The sequence below is a fragment of the Mustela erminea genome, chromosome 17, assembly GCF_009829155.1.
Source record: "Mustela erminea isolate mMusErm1 chromosome 17, mMusErm1.Pri, whole genome shotgun sequence".
Classification (NCBI taxonomy): Eukaryota; Metazoa; Chordata; class Mammalia; order Carnivora; family Mustelidae; genus Mustela; species Mustela erminea.
The window spans coordinates 3,339,501-3,355,172 of record NC_045630.1 but is presented as its reverse complement, the minus strand read 5'-3'; the positions used below and the strand labels follow the sequence as shown (position 1 = coordinate 3,355,172).

General features: G+C 40.4%; 2 protein-coding genes across 19 annotated transcripts in view; one reads left to right on the top strand and one right to left on the bottom strand.

Moving 5' to 3' along the window:
- Nucleotides 1-15,672, bottom strand: part of PRRC2C (proline rich coiled-coil 2C) — a 95,885-nt gene that overhangs the window by 2,901 nt on the left and 77,312 nt on the right. For 5 of the 18 annotated variants that reach the window (XM_032319008.1, XM_032319006.1, XM_032319010.1 and 2 more), the window contains exons 25-34: nt 13,292-13,493; nt 9,813-10,016; nt 8,155-8,267; nt 7,672-7,808; nt 4,979-5,210; nt 4,637-4,759; nt 3,394-3,612; nt 2,710-2,813; nt 2,206-2,332; nt 1,044-1,280 (exon numbers count right to left, since the gene is read on the bottom strand). In XM_032319008.1, the coding sequence (XP_032174899.1) occupies nt 1,044-1,280; nt 2,206-2,332; nt 2,710-2,813; nt 3,394-3,612; nt 4,637-4,759; nt 4,979-5,210; nt 7,672-7,808; nt 8,155-8,267; nt 9,813-10,016; nt 13,292-13,493 (1,698 nt within the window). Of the gene's footprint in view, nt 1-1,043; nt 1,281-2,205; nt 2,333-2,709; nt 2,814-3,393; nt 3,613-4,636; nt 4,760-4,880; nt 4,902-4,942; nt 5,211-7,671; nt 7,809-8,154; nt 8,268-8,389; nt 8,491-9,812; nt 10,017-13,291; nt 13,494-15,672 lie in introns of those variants that run through there. The other 13 variants (XM_032319013.1, XM_032319017.1, XM_032319018.1 and 10 more) reach the window with 7 other exon arrangements.
- On the top strand, nt 12,301-12,637 carry LOC116576601 (60S ribosomal protein L37a-like; the record flags this gene model as incomplete). The annotated part of the gene is made up of 1 exon (XM_032319025.1): nt 12,301-12,637. A coding segment is annotated over one exon (282 nt), but the record flags the coding sequence as incomplete, so codon positions are not given.

The window sequence follows — 15,672 nt, the reverse complement described above, 5'->3', positions numbered from 1 at the left end:
GTCTTTAAATGTGATCACTCAGGATGAGAAACGAGGGCTATCAATGTGGAAAGAAACCAGCGAGTCAACCGAATTTTCTGAAAGGATGAGCATAAACAGGTTTCTGATTCAGAGTAAAGCATCACTATGGGCACTGCCCTGTTTGAAGGCAGCAAGCTTTGTCTGTTCTAGTCTGACCCGATATATGGATGTGTATACACGTATATATAGTGACAAAACAGGCCAAATTACTAAGACCTCTGAAGTCAAGTCCAAGTAAATACAGAGCTATGGACCCAGCTGGCTGCACGGGCAGACGGTAAGGGTTATGCTATGAAAACTGTCCCCACACAGACTCCTCAAGGCACTCTTCTGCATCAGCAAACCTCACATTTATCAGTGCCTTTTATTATGAAGGATCCCAAAGTGCTTTTTTCAGTTCTTCATCTACAACTGCACAATCTGTTGTGGAATACAGCCAACTCAGGTGGCAGGCAAAAAAAAAAAAAAAAAAAAAAAGGTATGGAAACAGTTTGAGAGGAAAACTGTACTTGCATGACTCACGAAGGAAGAAAAATCAAGATAGGTATAATCTCTTAACCACTCCGAATTTTCACATAACCATGATTTATATCTTAAGTCGGGGGTGGGGGGGGTGCGGGCGCAGAGGGATAAAAAAGAAAACAAAGGAAAAAAAACAAAAGAAAATGGGAAGTCTGTAATAATCCACATTATTTTTTTGTTCTTCCAAAAATATAGCAGCTAAACTCAGATCTCCCTCAAATATTCATTTTATAAGCAATCCATTTTGCCAGAGTTTAAAATGTTAACTTGTTTGCTAACTACAGTTGCAAAAAAAAAAAAAAGATAAAAAATAAATTAAAAAAAGGAGAATAGGAGAAAAAAAAAAGGGGGGGAAAAAAAAGGAATAAATAAAAGTAGTTAGCTTAGTTAAATTAGCTGAGACAATGAATGCCTGGGTTTGTGGTTATGGGTCCAGAGGCATCTTAAGACATGGTTCAGAGACAGATGCTTGCTCTGTTGGCTGTTAACACTGTACTAACCTTCATGTCTTGTTCAGCCTTCAACGCAGCCTGGGCCTGATTACCTCTGACTCCAGATAGTGATCCACAAGGACCCCTGGCTACATGTGGCAAACGAGCATGGCTCATGAGGCCTGTGGTCAGCGGAGGAGGCATCTGACTGGCCAGTGCCATTGGTGGCCTCTGAACAGGCGCTGGGAAGGTGTTAGTATGTGGGGCTCTTACCAATGGAGGGACCAGGTTAGGCTGAGAGAGAATCTGAGTGAAAAAAACAAAACATACAACATTGAACTGTTAAAAAAAAATTTTGCCACCCAGACCAGGTTGGCTTATCTCAGAGTAAATCTGTGCCCATTCTGCCAAGTGAAAGGAAGTATGTAGGCATTTGTGCCATTCTACTATAGGGACCAAGAACAAACAGGCCATGCTTGGAGACTCTAATAGAAAAATTAGCAAAGCACGCTATGGCACTGTAGTTGGTTCTTGCATTTCAGCTACAAATTCTGAAGGGGGATGGAAAAGCTATTAAATAGGGTAATCTTTTTAAAAAGATGTAATTGCAGAAAAGGCACACACTTATACCAAACATCATCTGAAGATAAATAAAAACAACACCAATTCAACACGTAAGTGTCTTCTCAGGAGTCGACACTCATTTTCAGAGTCATGATAAATTCTAGTCGTTCCGTTCGTTCAGCGAAGGGAAGAGAAGCCAATGTCTTTACACATGTATTAGAACATCCTTTAGGAACTTTAACTCAACTACACATAGTTCTCTTAAAAAACAAAACAAAACAAAACAAAAACCCAACGACGACGACGACGACGACCACGTAACAAAAACTTTAAACCTAGAAAACTTTTAAGCACTGGGACCCTTCTCTGAAAGTCCACTTCTTTAAAAAAGATAAAAGAAACAGGACTGAACGACCAGAGCTGTGTGGGGAATCTTTCGGCTACTCCTGTCTGCTTTAGCACTATACAGCTACTACCTGCAGCTCACGAAAAACTGCGGAGAATATCTACGAAGGTCATAAATGTACTATTAAATAAGAAACTTTCTCATTAAAAACTATGTTTCTAAACTACTTATAATATGGCAAGATTATGAAATCAGATACTTAGCCAGATTAGCAATCATTTCCAAGTACATAATACTCATTTCTCACTCGTATCTGCCCACCTGGGGTGCAAACTGTGTAGGAAATGGTTGTGTCATTCTCACAGTGGCAGGGGCTGACGGGAACTGCTTCTGATAGACAATGCTGTTCATTTTGCTGGACTGGCTGTTCGGACTTGTGGAAGTAGCCCTTGGGAGAAAGCCGTCACGGGTCAGTACAGTAGTGCCAAATAAATGATATGCTGTTAGATCTTTAGAGACACTGCTCTTGGCAGACGCTTCATTTGTGGTAGCGGAGGAAAATCTACCAAGGGGAGTTACCGAACATTACGGTAGCAGAGAGACACTGGAGGGGCAGAGGTGAGAAAGAACTCTAGCTAGTTTGCCCTGTATTTAAAAAAAATTTTCTTAAAAATACAGTATAACATATACATTCTTAATTTAATATCTTAACATTCCAGGTAACACTATCAGAATGTCTTGTGCTTACCACAGGCCTGGTGACATAGTAAGAATCTAACAAACAAATTGTGTTTACTTATTTGGAAATTCAAATGCCCATTTTACCGGAAGGGACTAGATGTTGGTGTGGTGCTTCTACCGCTGATTGGAGGTGTGCCTGGCTTTATGTCAATGCCACTTCCAAAGGCTTTCAGTTCCATTTCAGACATCTGAGGAAAAAACAAAGAGAAGACTTAGCGCTTCTGGAACTCCATAAGCTCAAGAGGTAAAGAATCTTAGTACAAAAATCCTATAATTAAGTTTTAAATAAATTATCAAGGCCAAATTTGTGGCCTTGATTTAATTTAAATAATAATTTAAATAATGATTTAAGTAAATTATCAAGGCCAAATTTGTGGGTAAAAAGTCTTAAAAGACCGTGTAAACCCAATTCATCCATAAAATTTGTGACTTCTTTGTTACTAAGTAAGAAGCAGAGGAAGTCAAACACATCACAAGTAGATTTAAAAAGTTTTTTTTAAAAAAAGGTACACTGGGGCTTGGGGCACCTGGCTGGCTCAGAGGGTGGAGCGTGTAACTCTTGATCTTGGGCTTGTGAGTTCAAGCCCCACACTGAGTGTGGAGATTACTTTAAAAATAAAAACTTTTTTTGAAAAGAGCACATCAGAGTGTGAGATCTCCTAGAGAGTGGTAAATACTTACGCATTTTATTTTTACAGATATAAGACGTATATATCTAAACACATAGCCTCAAATTCTCAAAGAACTGCAAATCCCTCTTTCACTCACTTTTCCTGTGGTGGCGATCATGCTGTGCTGTGTTCCAGCTGGGATCAATCCTCTGAAAGGCTGGCTTACTTGGGCCGGACGACTCAGGCTCTGGGCCTGGGCTTGTGGGGTGGTGTGCTGTAATGGGGGCTGAAGAGTCTGAGGCAGAGCGATTAAAGGCTGCCCTGTAGATCCAAAATTAGGTAATGAAAGCTGGGATGCTGGTAAAGGTACTGTAACCTAGAAAATAAGCAAAAAGAAACTGTGGCCATTTACTTGTCTCTGTCTTCTGTACAGCCCTGTAACTCTCTAGACAACTCTAAAAACCGTAAGAGTAATAGTTGAAACAGAATACTTCAGTCTATTAATGTATTTCACAGATTGTCTTTTGCTTAGCCGTTACCTCCATTCTTTTATTAAGGATGTAACAACAGACGACTAGCAGTGCAGACACTAGCCAAACCACTACGAAGATGTCTGAATGAATCCACGGGATAGGTCTAATAAACACATCATACAATGAAGTCGTGGCATACAATTTAAGAAAGTAGTGTTGCTGCATTCTCCCAAACAGACATCTTTACTGTTTTCAGGTCTGACTAAAATAAGCTCTGACCAGAAGAAAAGTAACCTTTCAGTTTTCGTATAAGCAGTATCTAATTTGAATGTCAAGGTAACAGATACATTTATGAAGTTTCACCCCTAAAATAGCCACCAGAATACAGAAATGACTAATTGTTTGTCTCTCTCCTTCAGTCCTCCATGAACTCGTGAAGAGCAGATGCAGGACACTGCTGGCAGTTTGTGCACGTCTGTCATGTACACCCGGTCACAGGCTCCCACACTGTTCCAAGTACTGGACTGAGCAGCGCCACGGTCCGCAGAGGCCCCTCCCTCTCTAGCACAGATGGGTAAGCATACACGGGTACGCGCTTACATGGAACTGTATATCCCCGACAATGGTTTTCCAACTTTTATATTCATGGAATCCTTTGTTGAAATAAATGATTACATGGAAACCAATTTAAAATAAAGCGCGAAAAAGCAGAAGTGACTGAAGTGGGGCTGAGGAGAGAGGTGCTGTGGGACTAAGCACGGTCCACCACCAGTGGACTCCGCAGGATTCCTAGGACACTTCAGAGAAAAGTCTGAAAGCCACTGAGCCATCTCCCCATCTTGGTTCTATTAAAACTGCCAAGCAAAAACAAATGCAATAAAAGTAATAATAATAATAATAATAATGAAGAAAATTGAGGAAATTTACCATGCCATAGTTTACCTGCTGGAGAGCACTTGGTGACTGGGCAGTGTTATAAAAATTTGTCTGACCAGGCTGTTGTACTTGTCCAGAATAAAGATTTGAAGCCTGGGTAAGATTTGCTCTAGCCTAGAAAAAATTGTGTAAGAAAACAGCAGTAAGAATGAAATACTTCCAATTCAGACATCAAGGATGTACAATCTCTAAGAATTGTAGTATTAGGTAAAAGGACCTTTGGTTTTTCATGTCTTTTAACACTTTTTCTTTAAAAATTGTTTCCTTAAATAAACTGCTCTGCAGGAAGACGAGGACAGTGCATGATTCTAGCCCCCTGTGCTCCCGTCTTACCTGGAGAAGATGCGTATCAATTAGCTGGGAACCTCCTAGTCCCGATGCCTGGCCCAGCTGATGTTCATACAATATAGGAATAGGCTGCGTATTCGAAGTTTGTTGAAAGGCAAGACCTGATTGTGCCTTTGCAAGTTCCTGGTGTTGGACAGCTGGAAAGTTGTGGATGGCAGTACCGGAAAGAACCACAGACGGCTGGGACAGACTGCTCTGCATGAAGGCTGGCTGAGATCTACACAGGTATTAACAAGAAAAGACTTGTATTAGTAGTCAATTCTATTTTGGCATCTGGAAATCCTGGGAATGAGTATCCCAAATGACCAAGCACTCTAACAAGCACAATTCAGACTGTGTCTAAAGTACGTGTTTCATGATTTAGAGCCCCATACACAACAAAGTTCTAGAGAGAGGCTTGCTCTTCCTGAGTAACTGACAAGAGTTTCTCCTCTTGAACAACGGGAATGATTCCCTTTTCATGTCTTCACTAGCAGGCTCAGAACCAGATCTGCCTTTCTCTTTGGTATCAACATTTTATTCAAATTTATAGCACTAATAGCTGATTTTTCTTATTTGTATTTCATTATTCTCTTTACATGTGTGTCAATGTGTGTGTTAAAAAAAAAAGATCTTGAGAGAGCGAGCGAGCTCGAGTGAGTGGGAGAGGGGTCAAGGGAGAGAGGAACAGTCTCAAGCAGACTTTGCTGGGTGCGGAGTCTAACGTGGGGCTCAAGCTACAACCCTGAGGTCATGACCTGAGTGGAAAACAAGGATCAGACTCAACCAACTGAGCCACCAGAGGCCCATATACTGCTTGTAGGAAATCTCAAGGCCTCTACAGAATGAAGCATAGTCGTCCAACATCAGGATTACCCACAAAGTTTCTGTTTGTTTTTAGTGAGGTATAATGGAAATGTAATGGATTAATTTCAGGTTTACAACATTATTCAGTATTTGTATGTATTATGAAATGATCACCACAGTAAGTTTAGTTAACCTCTGCCACCATACATATTCACAACAATACTTTTTTCTTGTGATGAGAACTTTTCTCAAGATCTACTTTCTTAGCGAATTTCTTTCTTTAAAGAGAGAGAGAATCCCAAGGGGGATCCAGGCAAGGCTTGATCTCACAACCCTGAGATCATTACCAGAGCTGAGATCAAGAGTCGGATGCTTTAACTGAGCCCCTAGGTGCCCCTCAGCAACTTTCAAATATGCAACACCGTGTTACGGTCGCAGGGTACAAACTGCTAGCTACAAAAAAAGTCATGGGAATGTAATGTACAGCATGGTGACTATAGTTTATAACACTGTGGCACATTTGAATGGTTTTTAAAAAAACTACAACGCTGGAATCTGATTTCAGACTACCCTCTTACCTCTGGAATGGGGGCCTTCAAGCTATACTTTTACAAATGCTAAGATACGGAGTAACTGTATCAAGGCACTGGATTCAAGACTGTATTATCAAGAAGTAGTATCATTATGTTTTGTTAAAACTGACATTTGTGGCAGAAACAAAGGCCATTTAGCAGAAGTGCTAGCCTCAGGTCATGGGCAGTCTCTCTGCTTACGTGTCACATGTAAATCGGGAAAATGAAAGCATACGCTTATAAACCACGCAGTCCTGGGGTGCTTGAGTGGCGCAGCTGATTAAATGTCCAACTCTGGGATTCAGCTCAGGTTGTGATCTCGGGGTTCCACAACAGAGCCCCACATCAGGCTCTGTACTCAGTGTGAAGTCTGCTTAGGACTCTTTCTCCTCCCCGCTCCCGCCGTGGGCTCTCTAAAATAATCTTAAAAAAAAAAAAAAAAAAAAAAAAAAAAGACAAAGCCCCCAAGTGACTGTCTCGGCAGAAGCCGATTCCGGGATCCAGCGTTAGTAGGCGCTCTCCTGACGAGGCTGACAGCAAGAACAGCAGAAAGACGCGGCAGGGGCACAAACAACCGCTCTCCAAGGTTAAACCTGGGCCTTCCAATACACTTGTCATTACTCACAATCACACATACAGCTGACGTTATTTTTCTATGGAACAGGTCTGGTCTTCCGAAATACATCTTCCAAGGCAATCGTTAAAAGGGGACTAGAGATGCAAAACGTCAGTGCATGCTACTCCATCTCCCCTGGCAATGCAAGACACTAATTCATCACTGAGCTTTTTTTTCTGCACAGCTGGAAAGTAGCCCCAAACTTTCCAGCCATGCTGCAAGTAGCTAATACCAACTAAAAGGAGATCTCCTTAATCACAAAGCTAACTTACAGTGAATCGTTCAAAAGAACAGTTGCTTCTCTACTTGTCATCACTATCCCCACTGCCTCTGTTCCCAGCCTGGCACCCTCCACCCCGCCTCCTGCCCCCTCTGCGGTTCTCTGCCAAGCCCCACGCAGGCTCCAGGGCAGGCGCGGACGCACAGCTGCTCTGGAAGGGGGCAGGCAGCCTTCCAGGACCCTCAGCAGTTATTTCCTGATTCCTAATTGTTCTGGGATTGTTGTTATCCTCGTGTTCAAGAATATCTGAGATCTTACTTTGTTCAAAAAAGTCTTGACTGAAATTACTGAAAGCTAGGTTTTAAGACATAAAATCAACATGCTTCATCATTTCGAGGACTTCGGTAAAAGGGTCAACTGAGATTCTGGGGGAAAGGAGGAGCAGCGGGAGTTAGAGCGGGCTCAGCAATCACGAAGCACGCACCTGTACGGCTGAAGTGAGGACGTGAACAACTCCTGAGCCTGGGACACAGCAGGGCCGGCTCCCAAGTTCAGCGGGGCCTGATGCTGTCCCTGCAGCGGCGCGTAAATGGGGATCGGGATCTGCTGAACCGAAGTTGGCTGCGATGCAACAAAACCACATGAGCACCCTCTACCCAAATCACAGTATTTGGGAAAATAAAAATTTGAGATACGAAAAGAACAGAAAACATCTATCTATCAGCTCCCTTTTAAAACAAAACCAATGTAAGCATCTAAATTTTCCTTTCAGTACATTATTCTAGACTGTTAGCCACTAAGTTCTGGCAAATTTGGGAAAGTATGAAAATTTTGCTAATACATACCAAGGTGACCACAGACTGCCCCATGTTCAACAGAACATTTCAACTTGAAGAGCCTCTGAGATACGGATCACACCATCAGCGTGCCGAGAAGCAAACACGTGACGCGAGTCTGTGCTACTTACCTGAGAGAGGCCCGGCTGGAAGCCCTGCTGCTGAGCCAAGGACGGCGGGGCCAGTCGCGCGTGCTGGGCGCCGAACAAGTGACTCGTGTCCATGTAGAAAGCGGGGATCTGAGCTGTACAGGCCATCAGGGGAAACAAGCAGTTGTAGGTGTCTAAGCTTCAGGATTTTCCAAAAAGTCACTAACATCCAAGTTTCGTAGCAGATTTTAAATTAAGTGAGACCACTGAAAACTAACACAGCCAAGGAAAACTAGAAATATGAAAAGACCAAAAACTTCCAGCAGGTAGGTATATGCAAATTAAAACAATAAAACTCTAATACAACAGGGGTTTGAGCTGTGTATTTTTTTCGTATAATTCAGTGAAGTACTGTAATCATATTTTCTCCTTATGATTTTCTTAGCAACATTTTCTTTTCTCTAGCTTACTTAACTGTAAGAATGCAGGGTACAATACACGCCAATATACAAAGGATGTGTTGCTGAACTCTTGACGTTACCAGTAAGGCTTCTGGTCAAAGGTAGGATACTTGTAATCAAATCTGGGGGAGTGAAAAGCTGTACGTGGATTTCTGACTATGTAGGGCACTGACACCCCTAACCCTTGCATTGCACAAGGGTCCACTATACTTTGAGGGTTTAAAAAAACACCCTCATACACTTCCAATGGGTATTAACTAGTGAAATCGGACATGATCTACTCAAAGTGAAAATGAACCCACTGGTTATCAGCAAATCTATTCTAATTTTGTATCTACCTACTAGAATTTAACAAAATATTTCAAAGGAACTGGAATTTAATAACTGAAAGAATCTGGTTTAGATGCTTGACAGATTTCTATGTATTATATAAACTATTTTGATCTGCTCTTTTTATGTATGTTTTGGAGAACTTCCCATACTGGTTTTTAATTTGTCACCATTATAAACAATACTGCAGTGAATGAACACACTCATACTTATGTCTCTGATGAATACTAAGTTTATCTATATGGTAAGATTCCCATGAAAGTTGTTACTACAGTTCAGTATATACATATAAAATATTCTCGTACTTTTCTAAAAGAATATGTCAATTTGTATACTCATCAGCCATGCACTTTAAGAAACTATTAATAATACCTGTGACCCTCATAAAACTGGGTATTATCAATCTTTCTAGTATTTCCCATACAGAAAGGCAAGAAATAGCCTCACTGTTTATTTTGAATTTAAATCAGTAGTGAGTTTGAATATTTTTCAAATATTTATTTACTATTATAACTAAGATTAATGTTGTGGTATTTACTAGGGTAAGCTGCCCCAGTACCCCAACACAAAATTTTTTCTTTGCTAATCTTAGGCTTATTCTTCCCTATCAATTTTATTATTGATTTGTCAAATTTCAGGTAATAAAGTTTTGTAACTCAACTGGAATAACATGAAATGTTTAAGTTATTTTGCAAATTACTAGACACTAATTTGTCTTGTATGTAATATACATGTAAGAAACAACTGCCAAGAGCTCCCTGGAACACTTATCAGAGAGAGAACATTAAATTCTATGATGAACAAATCTGCAAAGCAGATAAAAATTATTTAAACTTGAGAGAAAAATGTGAGCATGTAAAAAATTCTTAATTTTTCTGAATTCCTTAAACCCAATCCTAAAAATCTTACCTGCCGCAGACTGAGACACATAGACCTGCGGGCTCTGTTGTTGCTGGGCAATAAGGGAAGGCATACAGCTTAACTGTGAAAAATGACTTGCAGAAGGCAGGCTGCTTGTCTGTAACTGCTGGGGTTTCACTTTACAAATATTAGGAGGATCTGATGTGGTTGTAGATTTTGTACTCAAAGAAGAGGTAGTATATGTACCAGCTCCTATATGTGGGAGGGAAAAAGGTAGCATATTTTAAAGAGCCACTGTTGTTCACTATAAAAACAACTCAAGCGCCAGCTGGACACTGGAAAATTCACGTTTACGCCCTGCAGATACTTACCATGCACTTAAGTAGCGATCATCAAATGTAAACAAGACTATGAAATCTGGAGAAATACGGTACAGTAAAAGAAATGCAAAGAGAAGGAAATTAAAAGATAAAACTCAGAAAATAAGGTGGCCAAGAGCCTATAGGGTTGTCAGTGTAGCCTCCAGCTAATGGTTCTTTAATCATCCCAAAGGAAAGGATGGTCAAGAGTTTCACTCACGAATGGCTAGCACAGATGTAGTAACACGGAAGGACAAAATGCTGCACCTTAGGAATAATCAAGAATGTAGGGGTGCCTATCTGGCTCAGTTGGAACAGCACCAATTCTTGATCTCAGGGTCAAAAGTTCGAGCCCCACATTAGGTGTAGAGATTGAGAAAAAATGAACTGAAAGTATAAATGCACTGGAGAGATCACAACTGCTCCTAAAAAGTCATGTAAACGAAAGGTCAGACTTCTTTTTCTTCTTTCCAGCAAGATACCTTACAGGCGATCTTAAGAGCTTCATTCAGTTATGAATGAATACTTAAACATCTTCTAAAGTCAGGCATAGACGGAGCGACACGGAAGAACAAAGTGCCGCACCTTAACACTCATTAAGGTAAAACAGGCCTTTAGAGATCATAAATGCTCCATAGCCCTATGAACTTAAGGCTATACTTAGTCCTCACTCTCCCTGTACATATACCAGCAAAAAACAGGTATATAATAATACCTTAAAAAGAAAATAAACTATTAATAAATAAGTCGAATTATAAAACGTAAGATCCTGAAGGGTCAGATAGTTCTGCTGATCAGTGGGTGATGAGGATAAGATCATCATCATCTTTCCAGACTTCCAATGATGTCTGATCTAGGAGAGGACCAGGATCAAGGCACCTGTGTTCTTCCACTTGAGTCCTACCAGTAGGATGACTGGCAAGAAATATAAAAATTTATCCTAACTGACGAGAGTGTGGGGGAACCACACCTGGAAAAAAGTATACTTGACCTTGAACACAGGTTCATTAAGCTGTGTGTGGGTCCACTTACACACAAACTTTTTTTCGATTAAATACAGTACAGTACTGTAAATGTACCTTCTCTTATGATTTTAGTTAACATTCTTTCTCTAACTTTACTGAAAGAATACAGCATATAATACATGTAACATATAAAAAATACGTGTTAATCAGCTATTGATGTTATTAGTAAGGCTTCTGGTCAAGAGTAGGCTCTTAGTAGTTAATTTAGGGGAAGTGATAGGTTTCTGACTGCACGTGTTGGTCGCCAAGTGTCAGTGCCCCTAACCTCTGCATTGTTTAAGGGTCAACTGTGACCAGAAGGGAACCCTCCCAGTCCCTTTATTTCCTAATCTCTCCACTACACTATATTCCTGATTGCTTTAAAGCCCCAACCCCTACCCACCCAAACGACCGGGGTCCCAGCCAGCACAATGAAGATGTCTTACAAATGGACGGTAGGGGATGCACGCTCCTGGATTTGAATCTGTTTGTCTTAATACATACTTCTGATTTCACATAACATCAAAATAACCATAGTACATCCCAAAGGCCAATTCTTTTGACAGAGAATGCCAGAACAGTGAAAAACAGCAGTGCAATCACTAAATGAGAACCAGTCAAAGAAAGTAAATTCTGTGCTAGATGTATCTTATATCTTTTGGAAAGCAGCTTCTGATGAAACAAGATGGGATCGGGAGGGAGACAAACCACAAGAGACTCTTAATCCCACAAAACAAACTGAGGGTTGCCGGAGGGGGGGGGGCGGGGGGGGTACAGAGAGGAGGGTGGGATTATGGACATTGGGGAGGGTATGTGCTATGGTGAGTGCTGTGAAGTGTGTAAACCTGACGATTCACAGACCTGTACCCCTGGGGCTAATAATACATTATATGTTAATTAAAAAAAAAAAAATGAAGGCAGCTTCTGCTGCTTTGGAAACATTAGGTAATACTGGGAAAGAATTTCTACAAAGAAATTTGTTTTTGACAGAAGCAACATGGTTATACATATGGTCAAAGGGTGTACTTTCCTAGAGTCAAGCATTTTAGAAATTATTCAAAACTATGAAGCCCCCAAAAGAAATATAGTTTAATGAAAGGATAATGTGCTAGTGAAAAATTTAAGTAAGAGGCGCACGGAGTCTCTTCCTCTCAGGGCTCAGACCTAGTTTGAGGCGACGTGGCTAAACGCACCAAGAAGGTTGGAATCGTGGGCAAATACGGGACCCGTTATGGTGCCTCCCTCAGGAAGATGGTGAAGAAGACTGAGATAAGCCAGCACGTGTACACTTGCTCCTTCTGTGGCAAAACCAAGATGAAAAGACGAGCTGTGGGGATCTGGCATTGTGGCTCCTGCATGAAAACCATCACTGGTGGTGCCTGGACCTACAACACCACTTCTGCTGTCACAGTAAAGTCTGCCATCAGAAGACTGAAGGAGTTGAAAGACCAGTAGAAGCGCCGCCGTTTGAAACATTGCTAGCCTATAATAAATGGGTTAATTTATGTAACACAAAAAAAAAAAAAAAAAAAAAAATTTAAGTAAGATAAGCACTAACTTGGGGCACTGACGGACTCTCCTTAAATACAAACAAAACACCCTTCTCCCTGGCCAAAGAATGCAGTATGTATCACCTATTCAAATAACAAACTGGAAATTCTCTACCCCTAACTCTTCACCAAAAGATGTATGTCATTTCAAGAGATTTAGGTCAACAGCTCCTTCAAATTAAATACAGATGATAAAAATTTACAACCTGCATGATTTTGTATTATTTCTGAGTTGGACTAACTAGCTACATAAGTTAAAAAATAAAAATCAAAAGATGAATTTTATAGAAAAATTTAGGGGAACAAGATAAACATCTTTTCACCAATTACTTAAAATACCTATAATGGGCAGGAGACGAGACACGAAGGGCATGGGGCCGGGCAGAAGGTCCAGAAAGCAAAGTGTTCTAGCAAGTCATCAGTAACTCTTTGCTGAGCTAACTGAAACCGGAAGAGGGCTAAGGTGGGGGTTGTAGAGGCAAGAAGAGTTTACAAGATAGCTGAAAATCAGATCCTGTGCAGTCTTGTATGTTCCGTAAGTAATACACCTGGGGGGGGTAGTAAACAGGAAAAAATTATAAGACATTTAAAGGAAAGGTACGAACACCTTCTACCTGACAGTGATGTTGTGGGAGTGACGGAAGCGACAGGGATCTGAGGCACGGACGCGCTGGAGAATGAGCTGTAATTAGCAGCGCTTGGTCCACCGGCGCTGCTGCTGACTCCACTGGCGATTGGAGGTGCTGTGGAAGTTACTGGAGAGCCCTTCTCCCTCACATTTGGAGAATTCTCCCATGCCTTGCGTGCAGACTCCATCTACAACAGAATGCACATTTTTTTTTAAAAGCAAAAAACAACCCATGAAGCTAACACAGAATATACATATATACTCATACATACGTGTGTATATTTTTAAATTCCAAGTATAATCTTCCAAAAAATGGCAAAAATAAAAGATCAAGACCTAAGGCTTTCAAACCTTTCACTTGTCCCTTTATCTTTGTTCCCTTCCTCTAACTGGGAGGCAGTGGGCTGTAATTATGTCTTTAAGGAGAGCTTGTTGACAGCTCTGGCAAAGAACTCAGCAAAACAGAAAAAGTCACAGCTCCTGTCGCACGAAAATATGAGTCCCCAGAGCACTGGGGCATAACGATGGAAATGCCACACCCTGTAGGACTGACTTAAGGCTCTGCCTCCGGTCAGAAAGGCGCTGAAGGCCCTCCGTGAATTCCCATTCCTTCGATCCTTTCTCTGTAAGGCTGCAACTGTCAATGGCAGAGGACAGGTACCTTTTGTTTAGCTGTTTTATGTTCAGTGTCGTAAAAGGCAAAGTAACTAACCAGACAGGTTTTAAGGTTTGGATGCAGTAAAAGTATTCCTTGTTTTACACCCAGATCTCATCAAGCATGTCAGACTGCAACTGTGCACTACAGATTTTAGCTTTTTCTTAAAATGTGGACAGACTGGGGTGCCTGGGTAGCTCAGTCGGTTAAGCATCCAGCTCTAGGTTTTAGCTCAAGTCATGATCTCAGGATTGTGGGGCTGAACCCCGAGTTGGGCTCTGTGTTGGAAATTCTCCCTCTCCCTCTGCTTCTCACCCTGCCTGCGGGGCTCAGCTGTTAAGCATCTGCCTTCAGCTCAGGTCGTGATCCCGGGGTCCCCGGACTGAACCCCACCTTGGGCTCCCTGCTCAGCAGGAAGCCAGCGTCTCCCTCTCCCACTCCCCCTGCTTGTGTTCTCTTTCTCGCTGTGTCTTTGTCAAATAAATAAATAAAATCTTTAAGGAAAAAAAATGTAGAAACATATCTTATTTTAATCTATCTAGACCAGTGTTATTCAACAGACATATAAATGCAAATCATGTATAATTTTTCTAATAGCTGCATTCAAAAAAATAAAGAGGTAATACTAATTTTGATAACGCATTTTATTCAACCCATGAATCTACAATTAAAACCTAAAATCAACACAAAAATTGACATTTTAACTTCTAAATATTAACATTTCAGACCCATTGTCTATTTTATTTTACACTTACAGCATATACTACAACTTGGATTAGCCACATTAAAGTGTTTACTAACGACATGTGGCTAGTGGATCCTAAGCTGGAGGGCACACATGTAGGTCCTCCAATAGCAGGGAAATTGAAACACAGATTGTGAAGTTTTTACTACTAGCCAAAATACTGGGCTGTGGAAAAAACAAACAAACCACAAGGTAATCTATAAAATTCAGCTACCGAAAAATCAAGTAACAGTTATTAATGCCGTATTTAGGAAGCTGTTGTTCCTTGAAGTACCAACTTTAAAATTTTTAACCTTATTAAATTTTAATTGTAAGAATGAGAAATTGTTACCTATCTTCACTGCTTTCTTGTTAAAATACATGTTACATATAATTCAAGTTTTCCTTAGATGACTAATATCATCACTATAATACCAAAACATGGGACACTTTTAGGTTTTCGTGAGTCTTCTCACAATCACCTTGCTAGTTTCAAATGTGTTTTATTTTAAAACAAGTCTTGGTAAGTTAAAAAAAAAAATCAACCAATTAAAAAAATTTAGGCTAAAGTTAGACAAAATGCAATCTGTACTGAGATTTAATGGTTTAGAGCAGTTCTATAGAGCACACATTGCCTTTTATACTAGTTTTGTCATGCTGGGAATGCATAAATTACAGCTAATCAAACCTGTATAATATACAGGCCACACACGTATGGCTTCATTTCATTTCTTCAGCAACAAGGAAATTTAGATTCTATTTTTAGAAATTCAAGAAAACAAGTACATTTATTTAATTATATTAGTTTTCCCCTTGACAAATATACTGTCAGTAAAATCCATATAATAAAACTTCTCTATACTTTATATATTATCTAAATAGAGAGATGTCAGAAGAAGTAAAGAAACCAGAGAAAGTTTTAAGCAATGAAATCTGATTTAAATTCACTTTAACTCTAAATGCGTATTTCTTCTTAAAAACATTAAGT